The sequence below is a fragment of the Gigantopelta aegis genome, chromosome 8 (genome assembly GCF_016097555.1).
Source record: "Gigantopelta aegis isolate Gae_Host chromosome 8, Gae_host_genome, whole genome shotgun sequence".
NCBI lineage: Eukaryota > Metazoa > Mollusca > Gastropoda > Neomphalida > Peltospiridae > Gigantopelta > Gigantopelta aegis.
The window spans coordinates 40,580,489-40,608,459 of NC_054706.1; the positions used below are offsets into that span (position 1 = coordinate 40,580,489).

Sequence of the window (27,971 nt, forward strand, 5' to 3'; positions counted from 1 at the left end):
ACGCACCCTACCAATAGGCCTAATAATATGCTGCTTTTTTTTTAAAAGAGAAAAATACTATAACCCCATTTCGTTCTATCGATGCAAATTGAAATATATTTAGTTAAAAAGTTGATTATACTCTCAAGTCATTTATGTTGTTTTACAAGTCAGGTTAATGAAAGTGAAGCGCCTTGTAAATTAGAGCGTTTTGTTTACACTGTGCATACAGATTTCATGGTGTACAGCCCGAACATGAAAAATGCGATATTTTCTATAAAAAAAAATAAAAATGTTTGTCCTACATTTATATTTTTTACATATTTAAATACATCATATCGAGGTGTATCTTTATGCTAAATATGAACAGTATACACCTCAGCATTAGCATCCAAGTTTTGGTTTTGTTTCCGGGTTACTTTCGGGCTCCGGGCTGTAAATTGGTCGACCGGTCTGGCACCATTGGTTTCTCCACCCTCCGACTCGCTATCCGTTTTTTCTTCAGTATCACTGTTGTAAGTAAATGTGTGTCTTTCTTCATTTACTAACAGCTCAAATTGATACGGCAAAACGTTTTGCGAACGAACACTCATTGTTTTGGTAAGCTGTGCAAGTCTTAGATTCTTTATGAGTGGTACGGACTAATGCTTTTAAGTGTAAGGCTTCAGATCAAGCGACGCGTCTCTGACGTCATTAAAGATCGGCAATTTCTGCTAAGAGCTTGTATCGGGGTTTTTTTTATGGAGATATTTTAAGTAATTAATTTTTTATTTTTTATATTTTTTAGGTGATTCAATTTATACTTAATTGTACATGGTTGGTGCCAAATATAGGTCACGTGACATGTTTCCTTTGAGGCATTTGGCCTGGTATGCATATTCAACGATATATAATGCACATTATTGCTTAATATCAACAAGTATAATCGTATAGTTAATTAATAAAACGGTTAAATGTGACGGCTATTATATATAACAGGTACAGCCATTTTGTACCATCCCAGTGAATACGCCCTCTGGCGAGCTGGTGGTTATGTAATACCTAACGTGTCATGTCAGGAATTAGTCTTCGAAATGAAGAAACAAAACATACCTGATTTTTGCAGATGCATCGCAGTGTTCTGTAATTATATCCATCCTAGTAAGCCAGCACCAATTATATACTATTTTTCAATACAAAATAAACCACCATTGTCAAAGTGTTGAAATAACTGTATTATGTTTCGTACATAAATTAACCCACGTACTGAAACAATAATCAGAGTGTTTTCTTGGTTAATTGGTCTTTTCTTTCTGTGGCCTTTCTGTGGTTCCTGATTGGCAGGTGTATATTCAGACGGTCCCCAGACACTTGTGTCTAGACACACTAAAAAGACGTGCCTCTTTTATGAAGATCACAGGGTATTGTGTGATAACAGCACGGATACACCTGAAATCGTAATGGACATTACCAACCGCCCTGCTTTATTACTGTAAGTAATTCTGTAAAACCCTTGATTAAGTAGACTTTCCCATCTAAAATCACAAAACTGACCAATTACGTCGTCCCAAAGAAAAGAAAAGAAAAGTATCACTTGGGTATCGTGAGTGGTAGATTTTGCTCAAACATGCCCTACCAATAGGCCTAATAGTATGCTTTTTTTTTCTTTGGTTTTTAAAAAAAGAAAAATACTACAACTCCATTTCATTCTATTGATGTAACCTGAAATATATTTAGTTAAATAATGTATTATACTATCAAGTCATTTATGTTGTTTTACAAGTCAGGTTGATGAAAGTGAAGTGCCTTGTCGTAAATTAGAGCGTTTGTTTACACTGTGCATACAGAAGATGGACGGAGCTGATGTCACTTCGCCCCAAGCTATACCACCGGACGTCACAAAAACGAAACAAAATGGCTGTCCCCAGTTAGCAGGAATAATCATGTTTTTTTATTAACTCGTTTTTCATTTGTTAAAGTGTCAGTATATGTTGGTGGTCCGGGTATGCATCTTTCCAACACATACGGCTCTTGTTTGAGTTGACCCTACCTTTAACATTGGTTCTCAAAAACTTCATTTTGTTAAATTATTATAAGTACATGTTTTGTTGAATAACATACGTTTTGATAACACATTGAAAAGTTTTGTGTTTTTTGTGCTGTGAGCTATACCACTAAATGTTTCACTCACCGAAACATGTTATATAGTTAACAATATTTACTGCTGATGCATGCTACAGTTTTTAACACATGTATGATAAACTTTGCTATGTAGTGGCCAGTTTAGTGCTCATTTGAAGCATACAAATACTAATAAAAAGGTATCTATTTGGATAACTGTATGTTTATAAATATTGATATACTCAGGGCACAATATTTTACCAGAACCCTTGTTCTGTTCACATGTTGTTTACGCAACTTTAAAATCGCGAGAACCACCAATCAGTTACGTGGTGAACAATTACATTCTAAAATTAAAAGTACCATATATCAGTAATGAAAGTGAAAAGCAGTTTATGTTTTTGAACCACCAGTGTAGCACAGAAGTGCAGTTCAAGTGTTTAAGCATTAGGTAGGCTTAACTCATTGTTACGAGAATTATATTCACGTATCCAAATAATCAGTTAGCTAAGTAAAACTCACGTAAACTGAGTTCAGTTACATAAAATGTTGAAATATTGTCTCCTGTATGCTTTAGAGCCGAATGCTTATGCTCACCGAAACTGGTTCACCCATGATATAATTCATTGATAGGCTGTTTGTGTGAGGGACCTGGCCTAGTGCTTATAAAACCTTTACAGTCTAAACTTGAGACTCTGTAGTAGAGTCTGAGACACTAATGTCATGAGTTTATTGCTGGCTTACTGGGATGGATATTATTACAGAACTTATAAAACCTTTACAGTCTAAACTTGAGACTGTAGTAGAGTCTGAGACACTAATGTCATGAGTTTATTGCTGGCTTACTGGGATGGATATTATTACAGAACTTATAAAACCTTTACAGTCTAAACTTGAGACTCTGTAGTAGAGTCTGAGACACTAATGTCATGAGTTTATTGCTGGCTTACTGGGATGGATATTATTACAGAACTTATAAAACCTTTACAGTCTAAACTTGAGACTGTAGTAGAGTCTGAGACACTAATGTCATGAGTTTATTGCTGGCTTACTGGGATGGATATTATTACAGAACTTATAAAACCTTTACAGTCTAAACTTGAGACTGTAGTAGAGTCTGAGACACTAATGTCATGAGTTTATTGCTGGCTTACTGGGATGGATATTATTACAGAACTTTGCGCAAGTGTGTTTGTTTCTTCAGTTCTAAGACTAATTCCTGATGTGATGCTTTAAATATTACGTAACCACCAGCTCGCCAGAGGGCATATTAACTGGGATGGTACTAAATGACTGCACCCATTATATATAACAACCGTCACATTTAACCATTTTATTAATTAAATATAATATACTTGTTGATATTAACCAATAATGTGCATTATATATCGTTGAATATGCACACCAGTCCAAACGCCTTGTGTGAGCATTCCATTAATAAACCATGCACATAAAATAATTTTGTATATTGATTGCTACTATATACAAAATCAGCAGTTTCCATATCTTGTGTAGCTAATAGAAAGAGCCGTTTAATCGTATAATAAAATTTAAAACGTGATGTGCACGGTAGCTTCTATGCAAACATTTAATATATAACTGGTATTTCTCTGTGCTAAACAAATTGGAAAATACTGGTTAAATAGACATGTTCGAAAATGTACCAGTCAACCAGAACTCCTTTGCCTATTTAATTTACAATTAATTAGAATAGTTTCCTTTTACAAATGTAATAGATAACAACGTCCGATAGAGGCTAATTTGTTTATACTATATATAGTTATGTAAAAATAGAATTGAATTAAACTGTGGTTTCTGTAGCCTACACAAACTGATGTACCATTAAACTAAAGATGAAAGTTTATCCGAAATACCAGATTTTGAATTGTCTGTACAGTGTTTTCGGGTTTTTCCATTCCACAACTTACTACATGGTTTCGGCCAATACTTTGCCTACATTCCAAATGAGACCACCAGTTTAGACAATTGTGCAACCCTAACCCTAGGGCCAGTCTCAGTATCTAACCACCAATATAAAAATGTCTGGAATTTTGTTTTCGTTATCCACTTTCCAATCTGTTAAACAAATATTTATTTCTTTTTCTATGTAACCTTCAATGGATGTTAATAAATTAATATTTTTTGTCTTCAGATTTGAACTATAGATGTATCTCTAATGACATATTGGTAGCTTTTATTGCTATGTGTCAAGATGGCCTCCACCAGCACTGTATCCACACAGGAAGATCAGAAACCAGCCAGTCCACAGGATCAAGAGTAAATGCATACCATTGTTGTTGTTTTTAGTTTTTAAATATTATTCTAATTACTATTAGAAGTAGTAGTGAGTTTTTTTACTTGCTACTATTGTTCATATGATACAGACCTGTATGTTTATTGATCAGTACAGTTAAAACCCTCAAGATTGGACCCTCTCTAAACCGGAATTATCTCAAAAAGGGGATTATCTCACGGTCCTGTAATTTACGCATTTTTGACACTAAAGTTTACCTCTATAAACTGTAAAAACCTACCTAAACTGAACACCAGACAAATAATTCAGTCCCAAAGTGTTTATTTTGTGTAAATTGTACTTCTGAAAACAGGTTGATCAATCATTAAGATGCCAACAATTGTTTCGTTTATTGTCACTTCGCCGTCTTCGCTGGATTACCTCACTGCGAACATAGCTAAGTGCAATATGCACCTGCTCAGGTTAGTCAATAGATGTGTAATCCCCATTACATTTGACTGGGTATGGTTGGCAAATAACAATTAAGCAATTAAAGATTAAATGACCGCTTTGATATCCTTAACAAACATGTTTATAGTTTATTTCAAAAATCAACAAAACAACACTGAATTTAATCCACTGTCTTACTATTGTTTGAATTTGAATTTTTTTAAAACAACTTATTTATCAAAATAAAGAGTAGTTATATATAATGTTGGCTTTTTGGTGTCAAGAAGACGTCCGTGGTCTTTCATTGCCGTATTAAATTTTAACATGGAATGTCCAGCTAAACTTTTCCATATTGAAATATCACTCGATGATAAACTTAAAATCATTAAAAGTTTTAAAAGTACATATAAGCAAATGTTAAAATATCTCAAGTCAAAAGTTCTTTATTGGATTATTATCTGTTGAATATTCATCTTCAATACATACAATACATAAAGTCGAATATGATTAGGACACCAGTGGAAACAAACGACAGAGTACAACAGTACTTTTATATCAATGCAAACCCCTGAAAAGCGGACACTTCTGGAAAGCGGACACTTCTGAAGACCGGACACTTCTGAAGACCGGACAAAATACTTTGTCCCATGGATGTCAGGTTTAGATGGGTTTCACTCTATTCTAGTAAATGTGTTCAAGTCACACAGTAAAGGCACATTTTAATTATATGTATGGAAGGAAATAGTGTTTATATTAATATATCCAATCGTTAATAAAAAAAAACACGACTCGTTTTTTAACAGTAATTGTTTTCTGAAAAGCCTCGATGAAAAACACTTATTAGATGCCAACAGAGCTATTTTTAGCCTATGACGCACAAAAAGGGGTTATTCCAGAGGAGCCCGGGGATCTAGCCACCAGTTGTAAATTTTACAAAATGGCGGAATGAAGTGATGTTAGTGAAGATGGCTCCTTTGTCGACAGTTTCTTGGACTTACCGGGTATCCATCAAATAAAAAAATGATAGTAGTGATGGAGAAAGCAAAGGTGTCTTGTCATATCAGTTCGAGCCTGAACTTGGTAATGACCATCCGGAGATAAATACGTATAATGGTCGAGATCATATCAGTTCAAGCCTGAACTTGATAATGACCATCCGGAGATAGATACGTATAATGGTCGAGATCATATCAGTTCGAGCCTGAACTTGGTAATGACCATCCGGAGATAAATACGTATAATGGTCGAGATCATATCAGTTCAAGCCTGAACTTGATAATGACCATCCGGAGATAGATACGTATAATCGAGATCATATCAGTTCAAGTCTGAACGAGATCATATCAGATCATTCAGTTCGAGTCTGAACTTGGTAATGACCATCCGGAGATAAATACGTATAATGGTCGAGATCATATCAGTTCGAGCCTGAACTTGATAATGACCATCCGGAGATAGATACGTATAATGGTCGAGATCATATCAGTTCAAGTCTGAACTTGGTAATGACCATCCGGAGATAAATACGTATAATGGTCGAGATCATATCAGTTCGAGTCTGAACTTGGTAATGACCATCCGGAGATAAATACGTATAATGGTCGAGATCATATCAGTTCAAGCCTGAACTTGGTAATGACCATCCGGAGATAAATACGTATAATGGTCGAGATCATATCAGTTCAAGCCTGAACTTGGTAATGACCATCCGGAGATAAATACGTATAATGGTCGAGATCATATCGGATGAGTTGGAAAAAGCCAAGAATGAACAATATACATGACATGTACATTTATTTCGAACCATTTTTTAGAATATACCCTTGTATGAAAGACTGTTATTTTCAAGGGGTATAAAACACTAGCTGTGAGTTATAAATTAATATTATTGGAGACACTTAATCAATTTCAGTTATTTGACTGCACTCCAAATTATTTTGAGGAGTGCAATTTTCATTCTGTTTTATTCAAAAATGAAAATCTGATATATGTTTAATTTGACCTGGAAGAATTAGTTTTTTACTACATGTATTTATTATTATTATTTTAATCATTCACTTTTAAGATTGGAAGTGTTTGAAATTGATTTAGATGGTAAAATATGTTATTTTAATTTTATACAGGTCCCTTCCAACATTGGCCAAGCTTGGGAAAACAAATTCAATTGTTGTGAATCCAAGACAGGTAAGAACATATACGTATACTACCAAATCAAATCCCATAGACGACAATAGTAACATATTTGCCAAAACTCCTACCTGCAGCATATCAATTGAAATAAACACCACAGATATAAATACTACCGCCCCTCACCCTTAAAGTGAAACAGAAAAAATTGGGGTCATGCAAGCTGCACATTTCAGAGATAATAGGTAGCGTCCATGACTACGTTTAACCTACAAAATTTGAGTACTTGTTTTTTTACAGGCACCTCATACATGTTTCAAGCACAAGGCTACTTGACACAATGGTACTAGATGAAATAAAATTGCACATGAGAAGTCATAGGGTGTAGGATCTTCCCCCTCCTGTGTAGGCAAATGTTTTTGCATGCTACATTGTAGACTGGTGCCTCAAACGGGTCATCTTGAAGGAATCAATTGAATGTCTTGTATTTTTAAAAATAAACTACTGGCTACAATCTAACTAGACCCGTGAACAGTTAGCTTGGCACTATCTAATAATATCATTAACTTTGCTGGTTTGATTGGCTATTTGATATCCAGAAAACAATGTAATTGAACAATCACATTTTACCATAGGTGTCAACCCCTGAAGAAATCTCACCTGGAGGTTTGAGTGGGGGTGGGTGCGGGAGGGGGTAAATTTGGATTTTTAGCTTCAAAATGGTGCAATCTGGCAGCATCCGAGACCTGGAACTTACTTCACAGTATTAAATTCATTTTCTGTAAGGGCCAGTTAGGGTTATTCTATATGTTGCTATAAATATGAGATGAACAAGAAAAGGTCTTATTTAATGGTATTGTACTTTCTCATCAGATTGCATTATGTAGCTTTGCCATTCCAAACACTTGGTGGACTACATATCCGTAACTGTTTATAACTGGAGTCACTTCATTAAAAACCCTTGATTTGCTGCATATCCTGCTTCATCTGGTAAACTAGTCCCTTCCCCCAAGGTGAACCTGTTGCTGGCAGTCAGGAGTTGTTACATATTCTGGCTAAGGCAGGTCCTCAAACCTTGAGACTCAGGGTCAAAACAGGAGAGTTGACACCTATGCATTACAGAACATGCTTGCCATCAAATTACAGTGTCAAACTAATTTTCACAAAGCAGACGGGATCTAATCTGAAATGCTAAAAGATTATCTTTATGGTATAGGATTGACAGCTTTTATAGATCTTTTCAGCTTTAAGTTTTTAATGGGCATCACAACCCTGCATACAAATGTACTTCAGTGCACACTGTACCTCTGTGAGACCCAGGAATAGGTGACAAAATGTTCTCTATATTATTGGTTTGAATTTTATATATTTTCAGAGAGGAAATCCGATACTGAAGTTTGTTCGAAATGTTCCTTGGGAGTTTGGAAACGTTGTTCCAGATTATGTGATGGGTAGTTGCACATGTGCGCTGTACCTGAGGTGATTTGATTGTAGTTCAATTATCCGCTGTTTTGCATTTACAGAAATGTAATTATCCGGTGTTTTACATTCACAGAAATGCAATTATCCAGTGTTTTACATTCACAGCAAACAATTTTCCAATAGTTTACATACAATTTGTATCAACATAATATTTTAGTGCGTTATATTCACAATAAAATAAAATTTTGTTTTGTAAAGTTCATATTGATAGCACAGTTCATAATTTTACATACTACTGTTGCCCAAAATACATGTTTTAAGCAAACTTAAGAAACAACCCCCCCCCCCCCCAAACCAACCATCCAACATCACAATTTAAAAAAAGAAGAAGTTTGTATAATAAATATTTTAATGTATTGAAAAATGTGTTCTCATAATTAAAATTAATGGAACAAACTATGCTTACTGTATAAACTTCAAAATATCTTCAAGTTGGTATTTATAGTTAGGAAGGAAGGAATGTTTTGTTTAATGAAGCACTTAACACATTTTAATTGCAATTAAAGTTGAATCCCGTTGGCTTGAACCCCGTTGGTGCTCAAGAAAGTGTTCGACCCATTGGGTAGTTTGATCTAACCATTCGGTCAGTAACGTGTAAGTGTAAATCGGGACTTCATTTTTGGTTTGAGCGTTGCAGTGTATTCGACCCTTACGAGTTTGACCCAACGGGATTCTACTGTATATGGTGAAGGACCACACAGATAATGAGAGAGGCTACAGTGACGGATCTTTTATGTGCAGTGTCCCGCAGACAAGATACTACATACCACAGACATGTTACACTAGTTGTGGAGGACTGGTTGGAACAAAAAATAACCTAATGGGCCTGTCAACGGGGATCGATCCTACACTGACTGTGCATCAGTCAAGCACTTTTCCACTGCTTCCTGTCCCATGATTATTAAAGGCATTGACTAGTTATTAGTTGGGGTAAAATATTTATGTTATATTTAAGACTTTTTAAGTTATATAGGCTGTCAAGTGGTCTTTTATGAAAAAGTAGGGGAAAAATAAGGCTCTAGCAGACAAAAAAGTAAGGGAAAGTAGGGAAAAGTAGGAATGTTTACCAAAAAAGTCGGGATTTTTCTAATACACTTACCACTTGTCTTCATATTACAATGTTACTCACTGATAGAATCTTCTGGCTTGAGACATCTTGTCTTCATATTACAATGTTACTCACTGATAGAATCTTCTGGCTTGAGACATCTTGTCTTCATATTACAATGTTACTCACTGATAGAATCTTCTGGCTTGAGACATCTTGAAGAGAACTTGATATCAAATATGATCAGTGCCATTCATCTGAAATGTATTTTTTTATTTTTTTTATATAACATTGAACATCACAAAACATGCTAGCATTACAGTATTATATTAAAGATGGTATTGGTAATTATTGTTTACAAAGCATAAGAATGAACCAAACTATTTTATGACATGTAATAAGTATATGGTGTAGCCGATATATAGGCTTCATTACAGAATTAACAGTATTGTGCAGTACATGGTTGTAAGATTACTAATGTAGAGGAAATATTATGCAATGTTAGGGAACATCATTAGCATACTTGGACAAATAGCTAAGTGTAGTTCTAGAAAACAGGCCTGTAGGGTCAGAATAAGTTTGAATTTTTAAGGGATCACCTACAGAATTTTGATTATTTTTTGGACAAATTTTATATGTAAAATTTAATACAATATATACACTCGACCAACACAATAGATATACTTTGTCGTTCTGACCTCCAAGGTCTTTTCTCCTGGAACAGCCTTAATGTCAACATAAGGCATACAGCAAAGCAATACAATGAATATTGTAAATATTACAGAACAGAATAAACTACATGTTGTACACTACAGAACATTTAAACAAATTATTAGACATTACTAAAAAGCAGTAATTATAACATAAATAAAGCTAAGTGCTAACAATAGAATCAAGTCATTACACAATGAATGTGGGTTTTTATGATCTCATAATATGAATTTATTCAGCTTTTGTATCTTTAAAAGTAGCTCATGCAACTGTCCAGCAATCTTTGTCGTTTTGTGTCTAATTCTAACCGTGGCACTTATGTAAGTCTTCAGTTATTTTGTTAGGTTGAATTTTGCTACCTCTAAAAAGCCTTGAGCAACATTGAGTTCTACAAAGTCCTTGCTTTTTATAGCTTTGCAAAGATGTTTATTAGCTTCAACAAAGATATTGTTTGCTTTTAGTAGTTCGTTCTTCAACTCCTCTTAATTTTTCTTCACATCTTTCCCTTTTTCATTTATTTTTCTCATTACGTTTCAGCATCTTTTGTTCTTGTTCTCTCTGTTCCTGTAAAGAATTATCTTACTCTCTTAACAATGTAGTCTCGACCATTTCCTCTTCCATTCTTTCTTTGTACATCCTGTAAGACTGACTGACTGACATCTTCATATTCTGTGTTATTGGCACATCAGTGACACCATACACATTTACAGCATCTCTGGTAACTATCAGACCATTGAGTGACCCTTCAGACAACAATGTTCTTTCATTTATTAGTACCTTCTTGTTAAGAGACCTCTCTACATCTGCATTCCCGTGAAAAATAGACTTCCTTTTACAAGTATGGATATCTTAACTTTGCACCTAAAGTTTCCAAGTTCAGCACATACTGCCAGTAATGGTTAATCCTTTTGAGATTCCCATCACCATTGTAGATCTTGCTACCTGGAACTGTTTCAGCTCTGTAGAATGCCACTCATCACAAAATCAATGACACCTCTTCTTTTGGCAATGGCAATGATTCTGAAAGTTTCTTCAGCAACCTAAATGACTGCTCTTGATCTCGAACCTCTGGGTGTAGACACTGAACAGTCTTCACAATGGATACTTTAAGAGGCAGCTTTTTAGCAAGATAGTCTGTAACCTCTTGGTAAAACTGCCTTATGTCATACAGCAATGCTTTCTGCTTTCCACAGTTACATGTAAGCTGTGACAGAGTTAATTGTGTAGAAACGCCAATTTCATACTACTCAATTCAGGACAGATGTTGACATCTCTAACATCAATTTGTGATAACTTGCTGCCAACTGTTCATGCTTCAACAATCTGAGCATGAATATTTTTCAACAGATCAGAGGCTTCAGCATACAAGATATGGATTAACGGCTCCTGCTTCGGACACACAGTCAGGAAGTGTTCAAATAGAGGTCCAGTGCTGAGGAGAAACAGTCAGGAAGTGTTCAAATAGAGGTCCAGTGCTGAGGAGAAACAGTCAGGAAGTGTTCAAATAGAGGTCCAGTGCTGAGGAGAAACAGTCAGGAAGTGTTCAAATAGAGGTCCAGTGCTGAGGAGAAACAGTCAGGAAGTGTTCAAATAGAGGTCCAGTGCTGAGGAGAAACAGTCAGGAAGTGTTCAAATAGAGGTCCAGTGCTGAGGAGAAACAGTCAGGAAGTGTTCAAATAGAGGTCCAGTGCTGAGGAGAAACAGTCAGGAAGTGTTCAAATAGAGGTCCAGTGCTGAGGAGAAACAGTCAGGAAGTGTTCAAATAGAGGTCCAGTGCTGAGGAGAAACAGTCAGGAAGTGTTCAAATAGAGGTCCAGTGCTGAGGAGAAACAGTCAGGAAGTGTTCAAATAGAGGTCCAGTGCTGAGGAGAAACTTTATTTTAATTAGTGTTGACTCTGATTTCAGCTTTTCACAGTGCTGAGGAGAAACTTTATTTTAATTAGTGTTGACTCTGATTTCAGCTTTTCACAAATCTTTTGATACTTTGAATTTTTCATGAGAAATTTCTATCTTCTGCTCTCTACTGAGTTTTGGTAGGTCCTGTAAGAAGAACTGTTTAGCTGCCTCCTATTTCTTCTCAATCCTTTCAAGAGCAGGAATTAATGTGAGCCATCTACGTTGCACATGTTGGATGAACACACTGTCTTCAAGACCAAGCATTTCCAGTGTGAGACTAAAGTCTTCTCCCTGGCAAGTGTGGGTTTTAAACCAATGAAACAAATCTATAGCTAGTTCCTCAGCACTTTCACCAAACACATTCAAACGTTTTCTGAAAGAGTTGTGTACTACATGGATTGGACATGGCATGAAGGCTGTTAGCTCATAGAGACCTTGTGTTTTCTTTATTAACATACTGCCATACGTCTTATTCACATTGGACCCTTCACTGACCAATGACAATAGCTAGTCCAGTGAAATTTCAACTCCTTCCTCAGATATAGTAAAGCTTGTCCAACATCAGCCCCCTTGGCATGTCCAAATAATAAACCTTTTATGAACATTGTACAAACTTCATCTTTGTCATTATCCCAAGACTGTATCAGTACATCATCCTGTTTTTTCCCTGTATATTACCAGCTTCATCATACTGTATTGTGTATTTGACTTTCAAATCTGTAATCTTTTTTGTGAGTTCTTTTCTGAAATAAGGTCCCAACCCATCGGAGAACATGTAGGATATATTTGACCTACTCATGGTAAAGTCATTTAAAATAGGGTCTTGGAACATTGTTATGTTACATAGCTTGAAAAAATTCTGGTGTTCCATCACATGACCTGTAACTATATCCACTTGAAGCCACTTTGAATGCCCAAAGAATTTCTGCAGTAGACACTTGCTATGCATGTGACAATGTCTTGAGATGGAAAACATTTTCTTCAATGTCAGTGTCAATCCACCCTGACTAAATGTACAAGGTTTGTAAATGGTGACAACAAAGTTGTTTTTGTGCATTATCAAGTCTACATTTTACAGCAGCTTTGTGCTTTTGTCCATCAGCATGGCCTACAAGCTGAACAGAGCCAGAATTTGCACATGAAATGGTATTGAAACACACAACACAATATTCAGCATGTTCATTATTAGTATCTTTGTTACACCATATCCCAAGTTTTGCACCACTGTCCAGTTTCTCTAACCACGAAGAGTTGAATTTAGTTTTTCTGTGAGGCATTTCACAAATTTGTATTCAGTTCATGCTTTCGAAGGACCTGTTAATAATGTAGGGTTAGACAAGAGCTTTCACCAAAATGCAACTGATTTTTTCATTGTTGAAAAATACATAACTTCAAAAATCATTTATCACTTATACTATTAAATTTTATCATGACAAAAAATCTTGTCATAATTTCATTCCAACCAAAAATAAAATTGAAGTAATGGAATTTTATTTTTATTTCTTCCTATGACATTTTGGGTCCTCAAAGAATAAAAAAAAGTTGTATAAATTTGTCTGTTCTCAAAGCATTATCTTTTGCAATATTGGATTGAGTTTATCTTTGATTAATACAAACAATCAGTTGCAGATTAAGCCAGCAAGCAGCTAATTATACAGATTATCTCTGCTGTAACTTGAAGTTCTCATTTTCATTCCAAGAATGGTGAGAATTCAGCATTGGTCATAGCAGAGCTTTGTCATAATGGGTGTTTTAATCAAAGTTCTTTAATTCAATACAACATTAGTTCTTAGGACAGACTCATGAAATGAGTTATCTTACCATTTCAAAAGATAGTTTGTGCATATGCAATTATTAGTCCCCTACCGGTCCAACTGGATGGGACTATATGCTTCATCTCCGTCTGTCTGTCCGTCTGTCTGTCTGTCTCACATATAATTTTCCAGATGTTTCTTTTAGAATGCTTTGAGATATTGAGCTGAAAATTTGTGTGTAGCTTTATCATGTTTTGTTACAGATCGTTTGACTTTCATGGCAATTTACCCTCTTTTTTTTATGGCCCTTGAACTTAAGACATATGAAAATTTGTTTTCCAGACTTTTGTTTTGCAATGCCTGAAGATATTGAGATGAAATTTTATATATAGATTTTTCATGTACTGTTATGGATCAAGTTTAACTTTCATGGTGATTTACCCACAGAGGTATGGAGATGCAACAAAATGTACCATGTTCTGCTTTTCTCTGTGAATGATCATTTCTAACTTACCTAAAATGATAGCAGCAGACAACAATGCAGACAGACAACACCATGACATTTCAGTGTCAAGTCTCTTCTAGAGGAATCCACCTAGATCCATCATAATTTCACAAAATCTAAAAATATACTTAAACAATTTTCAATAATTATCTATTTATCTAAAAAAAAAATTGTATGTGTCAAATTTCACAAAAGTAGGGATAGTAGGACAGTTTGATAAAGAAGTAGGAAAAAGTAGGAGCCAAATGTAAAAGTAGGGAAAAGTAGTGGAAAATAGGGACACTATATTTAGGACCACTATCGAGGACTTTAATATGTCCCTACATGGACGTCATACGCAACCCCAAATAATCATGCTCATATTAAGTACAAACATGACCTCAAAACATATCAGCTCAAAACCAGTTATCTTAAGTTTTAAAATAACTGCAATTGCATTTAAATCCCCCACTCTTCAGCAGCTGTGTATGACATTATTGCTCTGACCTTGCTGCACTGAGAACAGACAAAAAAAATCTGTTGTGCTCAAATTAGTGAGATATTTAATGCCTTGGGTACATTCTACAGCACTTTTATGATGTCACAGATGGTCATGTGACATTGGATTTGAAACCATCTCAATTCCTGATAATAATTTTACCATTTATAATAGAATGTTGGATAAATTAAACTGACTACTAATAACATTTTGTATGAAATTTGTATTCCTTACTGAAGCTCGTGACAGCAAAATTAGTTCACTAGGGACATAAATCTGATATCAGCTGATAACTTGTTTATTATCGTCTCAGTAATAACTACATGTATGTTTTATCTGTTCATTTCACAGCTTACGGTACCATCAGTTAAACCCAAACTACATCCATGAAAGATTGAAATTAGTTCACTAGGGACATAAATGTGATAACAGCTGATAACTTGTTTATTATCGTCTCTATAATAACTACATGTATGTTTTATCTGTTCATTTCACAGCTTACGGTACCATCAGCTAAACCCAAATTACATCCATGAAAGATTGAAATTAGTTCACTAGGGACATAAATGTGATAACAGCTGATAACTTGTTTATTATCGTCTCTATAATAACTACATGTATGTTTTATTTGTTCATTTCACAGCTTACGGTACCATCAGCTAAACCCAAACTACATCCATGAAAGATTGAAATTGTTGGGCAAAAGCTTTGATGTTCGAATTCTTCTAGTACAGGTTGATATTGTAAGTAATTGTTTCAGTATCTCCCTATTTGTTACAATCATGCCTAGGTATCAAGGAAGGTCTGTTGAGCATACTGAAAGGCTGCAATCCTTTCTGGTGTAGATAGCTGGCAATGTGGAAGAGGTAATTGTAAAAAAAGTCTTGTGTACAGAAATTCTGCGTCATTATTTGAAAATTGGGAAATGGTATTCCTTGATGAATTGATTTTGAAAAATGGTCTGTGGTAAAAAATAGGCAAAATATTTCAATCTGTCGCTAAGATTACTGAGAGAGAGAGATAAAGAGAGATTGAGACGGAGAGAGATACACATGTATATTCTACACACCAGGGGTGGGGAAAAATTAAAGTGCCAATCTGTTCCATGTGATGTCATCGCTACACCCAGTGGGGTGGGGTGGGGTGAGGGATAAAAAAAAAAAAGGAATAAAAATGTTTTTTATATAATGTACATTGTACATTATGTATAAACTGACATTTAGAAGGTGATATTTGCCAAATAGTGTATGAAATAATAATCATCAGGGTAGTGTTTGAATCATGAGTCCCGGATTGGGCCCCTGGCCTCCAGAGATCGAACCCAGGGTGGACATGCTCGAAGCCTTAGTGGTATAGGAGCATGGAAAAGTCTTCACTCACTCTTGAATCATGAACATATAAAGATAAACATCAAAATAAGAAAGTAAGAAGAAAATGTTTGATCACGTATCGGAAAAAAAATAATTCAAATTCCATACATTTAACATAATGGAATAAATAAATTAAAAAAGGAATAAAAGTTATGCATTTTAACTCCCATGTATGTATATAACATACAAGTATTCAGAAACATGTCCAGAAAATGATGGGTGTAACGATATACTCGAATATTCGGTGCACCAAACAGCGATCTGTATCATAGTTGCATTAGTATTCGTCGCTAGCCAAACCGAATACACGAATACATATATGAAATGCTAATTGTACAATTAATGTTTCTAATCAACTTTAACCAAAGTGCAATACTGATTCATTTGTTTTGATAATGTCTAGATCTGTTTTATATTAGATGCATAGACCGATCCGTTTTTGTTCAATGCATTAGACTAGTACTGTACGTATACCTTGATTTACCACCAGCCTTACGAGTTACGTGCCTAACATGAGTCACGGGCGAGTGTATTTTGTTAATGTATGCAATGTAACCTCAGTATGCAATCACTTATATAGCTGATTAAAGCAAAACAAATTTGTATAATTCTTAATGAGAATTCTGGCAATACAAATATGGTTTTAAAGTAGTTTATACATATAAAAAAAAAAATGGCCTTAAACGGCTGCACTTTTCTGCGAAAATGTTTACATGTTAATGTTCCTTAAAAAGAACATGATAATAGACTAGACAATAGACACACCCATGATTAATCGCTTTTTACTTTAAATAAATCAATAAATACTGTTCTTCCTTTCTTCAAAACCTTTTCACTTTTGTATTCATGGACGTGAATACATATTCGTACAGTATATATTAGTGATATGTATGGCATTCTCCACCATGTGTATTTGTTACACCCCTAGTTGTTGCAGTTTGGACTATTAATAATGTCGTCGCTGATTGGATTAATTTGACCTCTACTGGCTCTGGTTATAACCGGTTCAGCCTTTCTGCTCACCATCACAACAAAAAGGCTGAAACTATTTTAATTTTAAAGTCCTTTATAATTTTTGGATACATATATATTGAACAGTCAAAAATAAATACATTTATACATTTTTAAAATATATTTTATGCTATTTCAATACACTTTTTATTTCACATTTGTCCTCTTGCCAACACCAAGCTTTGTTGGCTAACAGTTATAAACTAATCGAGATAATTTTACTGACTTTACCAATTTCCGAGTTCATTTGTGTAGTCTACAGAAGCCACTGTTTAATTATTATTTTTAATTTCATAACTAACGAACAGTATAAATTAGCCTTGTCAGACGTTGTGATCTATTACCGTACAAAAGTGGACTGTTTCTAATTAGTAATAAATTAAATTAGGCATGGATTGGTACGTCTTTGGTGATGTCTATTAAACCTGTGTTTCCAATTTGTATAGCAAAGATAAGTACTAGTCATATATTAAAAGCTTGCATGGACACTACTGTTCACGTCACATTTTTTTCTAGTATTATTAAATAGGTCTTTCATAAGATAAATAGTAGCAATCAATATACAAAATTATTTTACATGTGCTATTTGTTAAGTGCAATGTGTGTTATTTTTCACACTCGTCTGATGGATTTCAACTAATTTTGAGGGTAGAATAATGGAAATACATGTACAAAGGTAAAAAGGTCTCAGGTTAGCACATTTAATTTTTGCCTGAATATATGTATAATATTTACCCTAATTTGAGGTATTGCTCCCTCCTGCCCCCCTGCCTCGTACACTTACATTTGCAAGGTTTAGTATTCCATTTATATTAATCCATATTTAGAGAAATAAGGACCACTACATCTGTTAAAGGCAGACCATTGACCTATTTAATGCCCCAACAAAGTATTACCAGAAAATATATTCATTCAATTTGTCCTTAAAAGTACTTTAAGTACTTAACCAAAGTATCACACTTATTAATGATATTTTGTAAAAAAAAATGTTGAATTATGGTCACAGTCCATTCTTCAGAAAAATAATGTTGATTTGGAGCACAGACATGTGACATATTATATTTTGAGTCACATGACAGGCATGCTTCAAATATTTGCAGTGCCAAAAAGGTTTGCCATGCTCCTGCCTTGAATACATTGTATGCATGTCCTGTCTTGGTGACTGGGGTAAACAGAAACAACAACAATGAAAACTTTTTTTTTTAAATGTACAACATGCACTAAATGGTAATATTATTAAAGCTTACATCTTTTACACTAATTTATATACATGTAAATAATATAAACTTTTTAAACAGCATCGATCTCGACTTGGGAAATTTAATGTTAGTTGTATGCTGACAAGTAAGTTTTTAGATTACCATGTCCATTTTCCACACTATCAAATTGATTATTATGCCCTATACATGTATGCTAGTGCCCCGTGGATAATTATAAAATTATATTAGTCATTTTCATTTATAATCCATTTTTAGAGAAATATGGTCCTGTAAATCTTTATTTATTTTGTAATATGTATCTCCTGGGTTTTTTGTGGGCTCCAGTCTCCTTGTATGCTAAGGTCCAAGGTTGACAGGTCTGACATTGTGTAGTGTTCACATAACATAATGTACACATTATTTTAAACTGGCTATTTTGTTTTGATCTCCTGCTTTTTGAACACACATCTGCTATCTCTTGTCTAAATGTCTGAGCTAATTAAAATTTCATTCCTTTCAGAAAGATCCACATCACCTGGTGAAGGACTTGGCTAAGATGTGTATTTTGGCAGATTGTACGCTCATTTTAGCATTTAGGTTAGTGATTATTTAGCTTCTGAGAAACATGTGGCTTTATAGTTAGTTATGTCAGGAATTAGCCATCTGTCTGAAAAGCAGAGGAATATAATTGAAATAAGGTTAATAATTTGTTAATTAATTTTTTTAAAGTATTTAATTACTGATATGTGAAACATTGTAACTTCTTATGTTCACCTGCTAAATGCACATGTAATTACACAATTCAGTTGACGGAAGATTAAGAGTGTATGTTAACAGTATACATGCATACTTCTTTCTTTTTTTCAAACCAGCCGTAATGCTGATATTTGCAAAATGATTTGTCATTAGCAATACTGTTGATAGAAAGTTTACGATTTTACATGTATGTTAACAGTATGTAAAATGTTTAAATCAGCCTTAATGAAAATATTCGCAAAATAATTTGTCATTAGGCTTAAGTAGGCTAATGGACAAGAATGGCTGCCACAATCATTAATCTTGACATTTTCACACACAGTCTTTTATAAGGTCAACAAGAGGACATTCTGGCACCAATTGTTTTGGCTCCATACACAATCAATATAACAAATCTAATTAATTTTTATATCTTATATTTCACTAGTGTTTGCTCAATATGGAACTGGTAATTATTAGTCCCCTACCAGTCCAACCGGAGGGGACTATAGTTTTTTTTATCACTGTCCGTCTGTCTGTCCATCCATCCGTCCATCCATCTGTTCCACATATAGTGTATATATTTTGTGTATAGCTTTATCATATACAGTTACAGATCAAGTTTGACTTTATGGTGATTTTTCCCATTTTTGACAGAGTTATGGCCCTTGAACTTAGGCGATGTGGAAGTTTGTTTTCCAGACTTTTTTTCACAAGGTCTTGAAACAATGACATGAAATTTTGTGTATAGCTTTATCATGTACTCATACTGATCAAGTTTAACGTTCATGGTGATTACCCACTTTTCACAGATGTTTGGCTCTTGAATTTAATGAGATACGAAAAATTGTTGGTCAGGTAGGGGACATGTATTGCTTTAGCAGTACTCTCAGAACGCTTGTTTGTATATGGGTGAAGGTAATCTACATGTATAAAGCCACTCTATCATATAACCGGAAATATTTGTGGTCTACAATTTTCATGGTTTCAGGACTAAAGACATTTTGAGGTTTCTATTTTCAAGGTTTGGCAACTCTAAAATGAGTGTTTTATTTTCGTGGTTTATCATATTGAATATTCTGTAATCAACATTAAAAGTTTCACGTCAGCTTCCATTTGCATATCACTGGTGCTTAAAGTTAAATGATAAAACACTCAGTTGTAATTAAATATGGTCTGTTATTAGCGTGATATTGTCACAACTGATCAGTATTTGATTTGATATCAAGCCAATTAAGATTGGTTTGAGATGTTTTCTAAGTCAAACTTGGTAGTGTTTAATCTGAGCTTCATATGTTTAACTCATACTCGTATAATAAGCTGGCTTAGTATACAAGCACAGCACAAATACTGGACTTGAGTACACAAGGGTCAAACTCGACTCAGACCCGAGTACCCGACACTTACACCAGATGATGATGAGACTAAGGAATAAAGTAAAATAATATTATCTATCTTAATTTCAGTGCTGAACATGGATGCCAAATCATGCCATTGTATTACATTGCACACATTCTCATAGCCCTGTAATGTAACCGGCTGCCATCATATGGCAAAATGACATACAAATATAATTAAATGAGAATGCTCTTCATTTCACGGTGCTCCTTGCACGGGTACTTTGAGTCCTGTGAATGTACTTGAGTCTTGCTAGACTCGACCCATGCTCAAGTACTTAGTAGTCATGGAGACCCTAGAGCACACACCAGTATAGAATATAATTAACTTGGTGTGTTGTAGACACTATTCCTTTGTAGTTTCTAGTGATCTGTACATGGAAGAAAATAAAATACTGAAATACTGCAGTAAATTGTCAGTGTACTATTTTGATCACAGTGAATAGTTTTCATAGAATTTGTTGATATTTTCAGATATTTTCGAGGTTGTATATTTTTGAGGCTGGAAACTTATTATCGAAAACCACTCACTGCTTTGTTTTTTTAATATATATTAATCAATATGAAACCATATTTTTATTGTCGGTGCACTGCTTGTGAATGTATACCCTGGTAATAAAAAGCAAAGAAAAATAATTAAAATAATATGAATAATTTGTAATTAATTGAAAAAAACCTCAATTCAATTATCGATACATAAAACTTATTAACTTTTTATGTGTAACTAATTAAATGACATATGATGTTGCAAATGAGTGACAATGTGTATCATTATTATAATAATTCCTTATTGTTATATTGTAGTACTGAGGAGGCTGGTAGGTATCTGGAAACCTATAAGGTGTATGAAAACAAGCCACCAGAAGCTTTGATGGAGAAGACGGAGAACAACTTCATGGCAAAGGTTTACTTATAATTATTGTTAGAATTCATAGAACAAATACTCCATTCAATTCAATTCTTTTATTGTATGTAAGGCCATAAGCCCATATATATATATATATATATATATAAAAGAACTCATATATTGATATATTTTGGGACCAGTTGTTCAAATGATTAGCCAGATGTTTTAGAAACACAAAATGGAAACATTTATTATTATACATATGGTTTAAAAAAATATCTTGCAACATATCATCAATTATCTTACTACAACCTTCTATGGACGCCAACCAAACAAGTTGAGTGATATAAATCAAGATCAATTATGAGTAATAAATATGATATTAAACTTGCCACCACCCCGCACCATGTCTATGTCCCTCGTGAAATAATTCTCATTGTCACTGCCTAAAGCTTGTAACTACTGCAGACTGTTTCACTCGGGACACAAACACCATACAAATTGGAAGCTTGTCCAATATCTCATAATTATTACATTTACAAAAATATATAAAAATAGATATTTATACAAGCCTGTGATCAGCTTAACCATTGAAAAAATACTTAAACAGTAGTTGTTACAATTTGTAGAAAAAATACTTAAACAGTAGTTATTACAATTTGTAGAAAAAATACTTAAACAATAGTTATTACAATTTATAGAAAAAATACTTTAAAGTAATTTAGAAAAAATACTTAAACAGTAGTTGTTACAATTTGTAGAAAAAATACTTAAAAGTAGTATATTACAATTTAGAAAAAATACTTAAACAGTAGTTATTACAATTTAGAAAAAAATACTTGGTGGAATTCACATTGGAAGTGTGCTAGAGGTGACTTACCACCTCTTACAACTGACAGCCACCATCCCGATGAATATACAGAGCCAAAAAGATACCCAGATTAATCAATGTGTGTCCATGCTTCAAAACATTCCTGGAAGTCATTTTCCAGAACTTTTTTTTATGTCATCCACATAATCAAACAGATCCTTTCATTCAGTTCAATTCAATTATTTGCTAAAGCAAACATAATTTTAAATTTACATAATTAAGAAAAAACAGTGACATCAGACAAACATGTAAATGTACCTGTAACATGGTGTTGCATCTATACAAATTAGTAAAAAATGTAGTAATAGGTTAGGAACAACTAGAAAAGTGAAATAACAATTTCAGGATAGACAGTTGATATTTAGTATTTCTGTAATGACAAATATCAATATTCAGAACATCTAAATTTACAAATATAACTTCTAAATGTGAAAGAAAGGTTTTTTTGTTAAATAGTACTGGAGACCGTGATTATTAGTTAAGTGCTTATAAATTAAACATATTAAAGAAACTGAGAGAGTAGCATTTCACAAATAAATCTATCTCTTAAACAAATTGTAAAATCTAATTCATGATACACCATGTGGCTTGTTGTTTTTCGGTTGGCATTAAGCAAATGTTTACAGAACATGAGGTGAAGCTTTTTAATACCCATTTCTTTTCAACATCATCTGTCCTCAAACTAGTGCATATTCCCCTAAGGATAGTATTCTGTTTCGAACATCCCAACGGCCAATGGGATGGCCTAAAATTCTACTGTGCACCCCTTCCTGTTCTGGTCACGTGACTTTAACTTCCTTCTTTTTCCTTCACTCTTATGGTTCGGACGTTCTTATTTTCACTCCATCGTCATCTGAGCCATCTGGTTATTTTACTTGGTTTATTTGCGACTTTTGTGTCTGTAACACATTCTACAATGTTGTTACTTTATTGTTGTACAATTATTTCGGTTGTAATCACTTTATTTAAAGTGTTATGTGAAAATTATTGATTTCCACATGTGCCAATCAAGAGCTATGTTCGCCATTTTTTAAAATGGCAGTTTTTTGTTTACCGGAATTGTACAGACATCTGTGTTTGCTTTTTCATTACAATTCTTGAAAAATGTCAGATACCAGCTCTTCTTGTGTGGTGAGGTCTTGCAACAAATGCAAGAAATTCATGGCGGGTGGGGACCCACACGACGTTTGTCCTAGCTGCAGATCATTATGCAACATAGAGTCTCGCTGTCTCCTGTGTTTACCTTTGGGACTGACAGAGTTTGCGGCATACCTCAAGGTCCTTGCCCAGCAGGCCAAGAAAGTTGAGATGGCTTCCACTTCAGCTCCTCCACAGTCGTCAATTATAGAGTCGGTTGCTGAAGTTTTGAAGACTTTGCTGCCTAGTATGTTACAAGAAACCTTTGCATCGATGGCGGCCACTACAGGTACCAGTCCAGCGGCTACAGTTTCTGCTGATGCTACGATTCCTGTATCGGCTCCAGCTATGGCTCCAGCTACGGTGTCGACGGCCTCAACACCTACGGGTGACATGGTTTCCAGGCCGGTCCACAGGGACTTACCAGCTTTGACTCGGAAGTCGACGTCATTTAGATCGCCTAGCAGAACTTCTACGAATCACCGGAGCAGGAAACATAGCCGATCCCCACAGACTTCGGCTCATTTCAACCGACGTCACCTTTCAAGAAGTTTGGAGAATCAAGCGTCATGGACTTACACTGGGTCCCATCGTGACCATTCACGGTCTCCACGACCTTCCAGTGTCGGGGATTGATATGCCTGTGCGAGATTGTTACATGATTTTCCTGTTGAATAGTCCCATGTATCCGTCATCGACGACACCGATGCAGTGGACCGGATGTCAATGAAAGATTGTCTTGCCATTGTTTATGAGTTGCTGCCTTCATTACTGCATCCACCTGCGCCAACACTGAAGGGTCTGGTGCCGATGATAGCCACCAATGCAGCTCCAGAGGATGTCGTGCTTCGATCATTAGCCGTTGGTACTATGATTGCGAATGTTGATTTGGAGTTGAATGCAGCCTTCAAAGACACTGCTTCGCCGTTGGCTTTTCCTCCATGGTACTCGCATCTTTATCCGGTCTTCAATATGCCTTTCAAAGACAAGGCGCCTGAATTTAATGCAGATTTATCCAGACTCTGCAAATATCCAACTACAGTTGAGATTCCAGAGCATACGGTTGCGGCCATGGACACTATTCAGCGACGACTTCTAGACATATTATTGTATCTAGATGTGTTCTTGGCAGCATTAGCCTCTCAAGTGAATGATGGGAAAGGTTACGCTTCAGTGCAACAGTTGGTAAAAATGATTGCCTTTATGACTTCCATGATTATGTCCATGTCGACTATCCTGACTCAAAAGCAGCACAACTCCTGTTTGAAACAGTACTTTGGATGAGTCACATAAGAAGACGTTGTTATCGCAACCCTGGTCTTCATCGAAACTGTTTACAGGCAAGGTCTCGGACATCGTTAATGATAACAAGAAAGTGTAGCAGTCCATTGCAACCGTCAAAGCTCTTCAGCTTATTTCCACCCTCGACTCGCCCAAACAGAAAATTCCTTTTCTGCAGTCAACCCAGGCTAATAAGTGGAAGAATGCACCTTTCAAGTGGCAGCTCTTTTGAAAAAACACAACTCCTCGAAAACCTGCCGGATCCAGGAATCGACTTTCCGCTTACACTTCCGGTGTGTCCAACACTGGTTGAAACGTCCAGTGTCGGAAGTCGACAGCAGAGGTATTGGAGGAATTGGGAACATCTCTGCGAGGACGTGTTTGTAACCAAGGTTTTATGACACGGCTACCGACTGCAATTGTCTTCAACACTACCCTTGATTACATCACCAAGGGAAGACTGCCACTCCATCTCTCACATGCAGGTTCTGCAAGAGACAGTAGACAAACTGTTAGAGAAAGGAGCGGTCCAGAAGATACCATTGCAGCACGTCACTCCGGAGTTTTATTCGGACATATTTCTTGTCCCAAAGAAAGATTCTGGAGTGCTCCACATGATTCACAACCGAGCATACTTCAAGCTGCATCATCTAGAACCACATCCGAAGTTCAAGATGTTCATTGTCCGGGATGTGAGAACCGCCATCCAGCTGAACGACTGGCTAGCCTCACTGGACATCATGTGCCCATCCACCCTGCCGATCACAAGTATCTCAGGTTCATGCTGCAGGGAGTGCACTACAAGTGGATGGTCCTGCCTTTTTGTAGCATTTGGGTTAAATCCCTCTAATCAGAAAGACAACAACAATGCTGGGTAGGATTCGGTTTATTTGGCAACCGTCAAATAAAGGTCCTGAAAATAGTATATAAAAATATGTAATATAATATAATTGGTAAAACACCGTGTCATCATCATACAATGCAAATGTTATACATCTCACAACTTGACAAAATACACATCGTCAAGGATACCAATTTATAGATTACTTAACAGTTATACGTTATCAGAATAAACATGTATATGCATCCAAAACCTCATCCGTGGACATAACCCACTGATTCAATACAACATAAATACACTACTGGTTCATCGATCCAGCTTACAAAATGACAAGCGCTGGCCAACACGCTTGTAAAACCAACAACACACGAAACATGCGTGCGTTGTTACTAGAAACTGTACACACAAACACCTATAAATAATTATGTTACACACCTTGGCTGTGGGCTATGGACCGAACTGGTTGCCGAGTATTAACGACAATTCCTCATCCTATAAACAAACATCATAATATAAGCGAAAATATATAATGGTTAGACCTATATATATTTATCGTTATTGTATACAGTATAATTACCCTAATAATTATTGTCTTTACAGTTAGTAAATTAAGAATATATATTTAAAAAATACATTAAAATTACATTAAATATACTTTTAAATACTTATAACCACTACCTTTCCCTAGTGTCAACTACATTATCAATTTATATCTATCCATAGTTAATACAGATTATGATTTTATATCTATCAATAGTTAATACAGATTATGATTTTATACCTATCAATAGTTAATACTTAAATCATAATGGAACATAATGTGCACAATAATTATATAATTATATAAATTCATGTTAGTCAAACCTGTAACCGTCGCAGAAAAGATGAAAAAATAATCAAGAAATAGTTGAGAATTATCTCGTTTGTTGATGGCTTGCTGTTCAATGTGAATGTGGCACGGACTAGCTGTGACCAATGTCACATGACACCAGAATAAAATATCATTGGCTAAACTCCAATTTGACGGGGAAAAGGTTAGGGCGTTGTCTAATAGGGTATTCTCTACGACGAATATCCTAAAAACAAACGAAATAACCCATTAATAAAATATTATAAAATAAGTAGCAAATAAAATAAAACATATATACATACAGTGTTATATATTTTTACCCTGTTACATATTGGTATCTTGATAGCTCTTTGGCTGTTCACCCGAATAACAGCTCCGATGTCACAGTTTCTTCATAATCAGGGTATATGGACAACTGCCTTATGAAGTGCCAGAGCAAGACGAAGTTAGCGGGAAACGTCAGCTACATACTTCAATTCTTGAATCGCCTCGGGTGGATTGGCAACCTTGAAAAGTCTCGATTCCAACCAGCATAGAATCTCCAGTTTTTTGGAATTGAACTGAGTACCGATCTGGGACTGCTTCAGGTTCCTGCCGACAGATGGACCAAGATACAATCTGCAGTCTCCATAGTCCTGGCCGAACGTGTGACATTCCATGCTTGGCAGAGCCTGCTGGGTCTTTTGAGATCAGCGCAAGACTTAACTCTATGAGGCCGGTTACAGTTATGTCGTCTCCAAGTCTTCTTGAATCCATTCATCATGTTGGCCAACCTCAGACTGATGATCAGCCTTCACGCCAACCTTCAACCCAGTCTTCAGTGGTGGCAGATTCCGTTGAACGTCTTAGACGGAGTCTCCTTGCGGCCATTTCAAGTGACGCATCATCTGTTCGTGGACACATTGCTAGAAGGTTGGGAAGCTCATCTCAACAGTCAGACAGCATCGGGGCTGTGGTCTTCCATCGAAGCAAGTTTCCACATCAACATGTTATAACTTTTGGCAGTGTTCAATGCAATATGTCATTGGCATCAGCAATAAGCAATCTTCGAAAAGTAATGGGCTGCATTCAGCCAGACCGAGCAGAAAAAATGTCCACCAACTGGTTTGTGCTGTTCACGGTAAACCAAATGGCCACATTGGGAACCAATCAAATAGTTTGCGAACATTAGCCAAATGTTTGCTGGCTGAACTTGGGGCTGGTAAGACACCTAAAAACACTGACTGTAAAGAACAAATGGCACCAACAACTAAAAAAAACTGTTAGTAAAAAAAAAGAAGTTGTTTTTGTTTGGGTTTTTTTGCTTTAAAATTGGATAAACTGTTACTGACAAATTGGTTATTATTTCCAGTAAATAGTACGTTTTTTTTAATCAATATACAGTTAGTAACACTGACACAGAATTCTATATACTGTTGATAAAGTTCTTCTCTGAAAATATTTAGAATTGGAGGATTCTTATGGACTGCTTCCATGGGAATCCACATAGATTCTTATGATAAAAGCCAAATTTTCAGCCCTGGGACCTCATTCATCTCGTGGATCCAGATTCTCTACCTCTACCCAATTGGGATCGCCTCCTGCTTCATCCCACGTCGAGACAGCACCATCCCAATCCCAGCTTGTTTCAGCTACACGCGTGGACATTATCTCCGAGGGTTTACGGAA

The 27,971-nt window shown here is 35.5% G+C and overlaps 1 protein-coding gene across 6 annotated transcripts in view; it reads left to right on the forward strand.

Annotated features, from left to right (window-relative positions):
• Positions 1 to 27,971, forward strand: part of LOC121378954 (disease resistance protein TAO1-like) — a 37,545-nt gene that overhangs the window by 2,093 nt on the left and 7,481 nt on the right. For 5 of the 6 annotated variants that reach the window (XR_005958787.1, XM_041507352.1, XM_041507357.1 and 2 more), the window contains exons 2-7: positions 4,232 to 4,356; positions 6,886 to 6,946; positions 8,265 to 8,368; positions 15,408 to 15,507; positions 18,865 to 18,941; positions 21,281 to 21,380. Coding sequence is in view for 5 of the 6 variants with exons in the window: in XM_041507352.1 (XP_041363286.1) it covers positions 4,292 to 4,356; positions 6,886 to 6,946; positions 8,265 to 8,368; positions 15,408 to 15,507; positions 18,865 to 18,941; positions 21,281 to 21,380 (507 nt within the window). In the remaining variant the exon portion in view is untranslated. Of the gene's footprint in view, positions 1 to 4,231; positions 4,357 to 5,247; positions 5,421 to 6,885; positions 6,947 to 8,264; positions 8,369 to 15,407; positions 15,508 to 18,864; positions 18,942 to 21,280; positions 21,381 to 27,971 lie in introns of those variants that run through there. The other variant, XM_041507353.1, reaches the window with a different exon arrangement.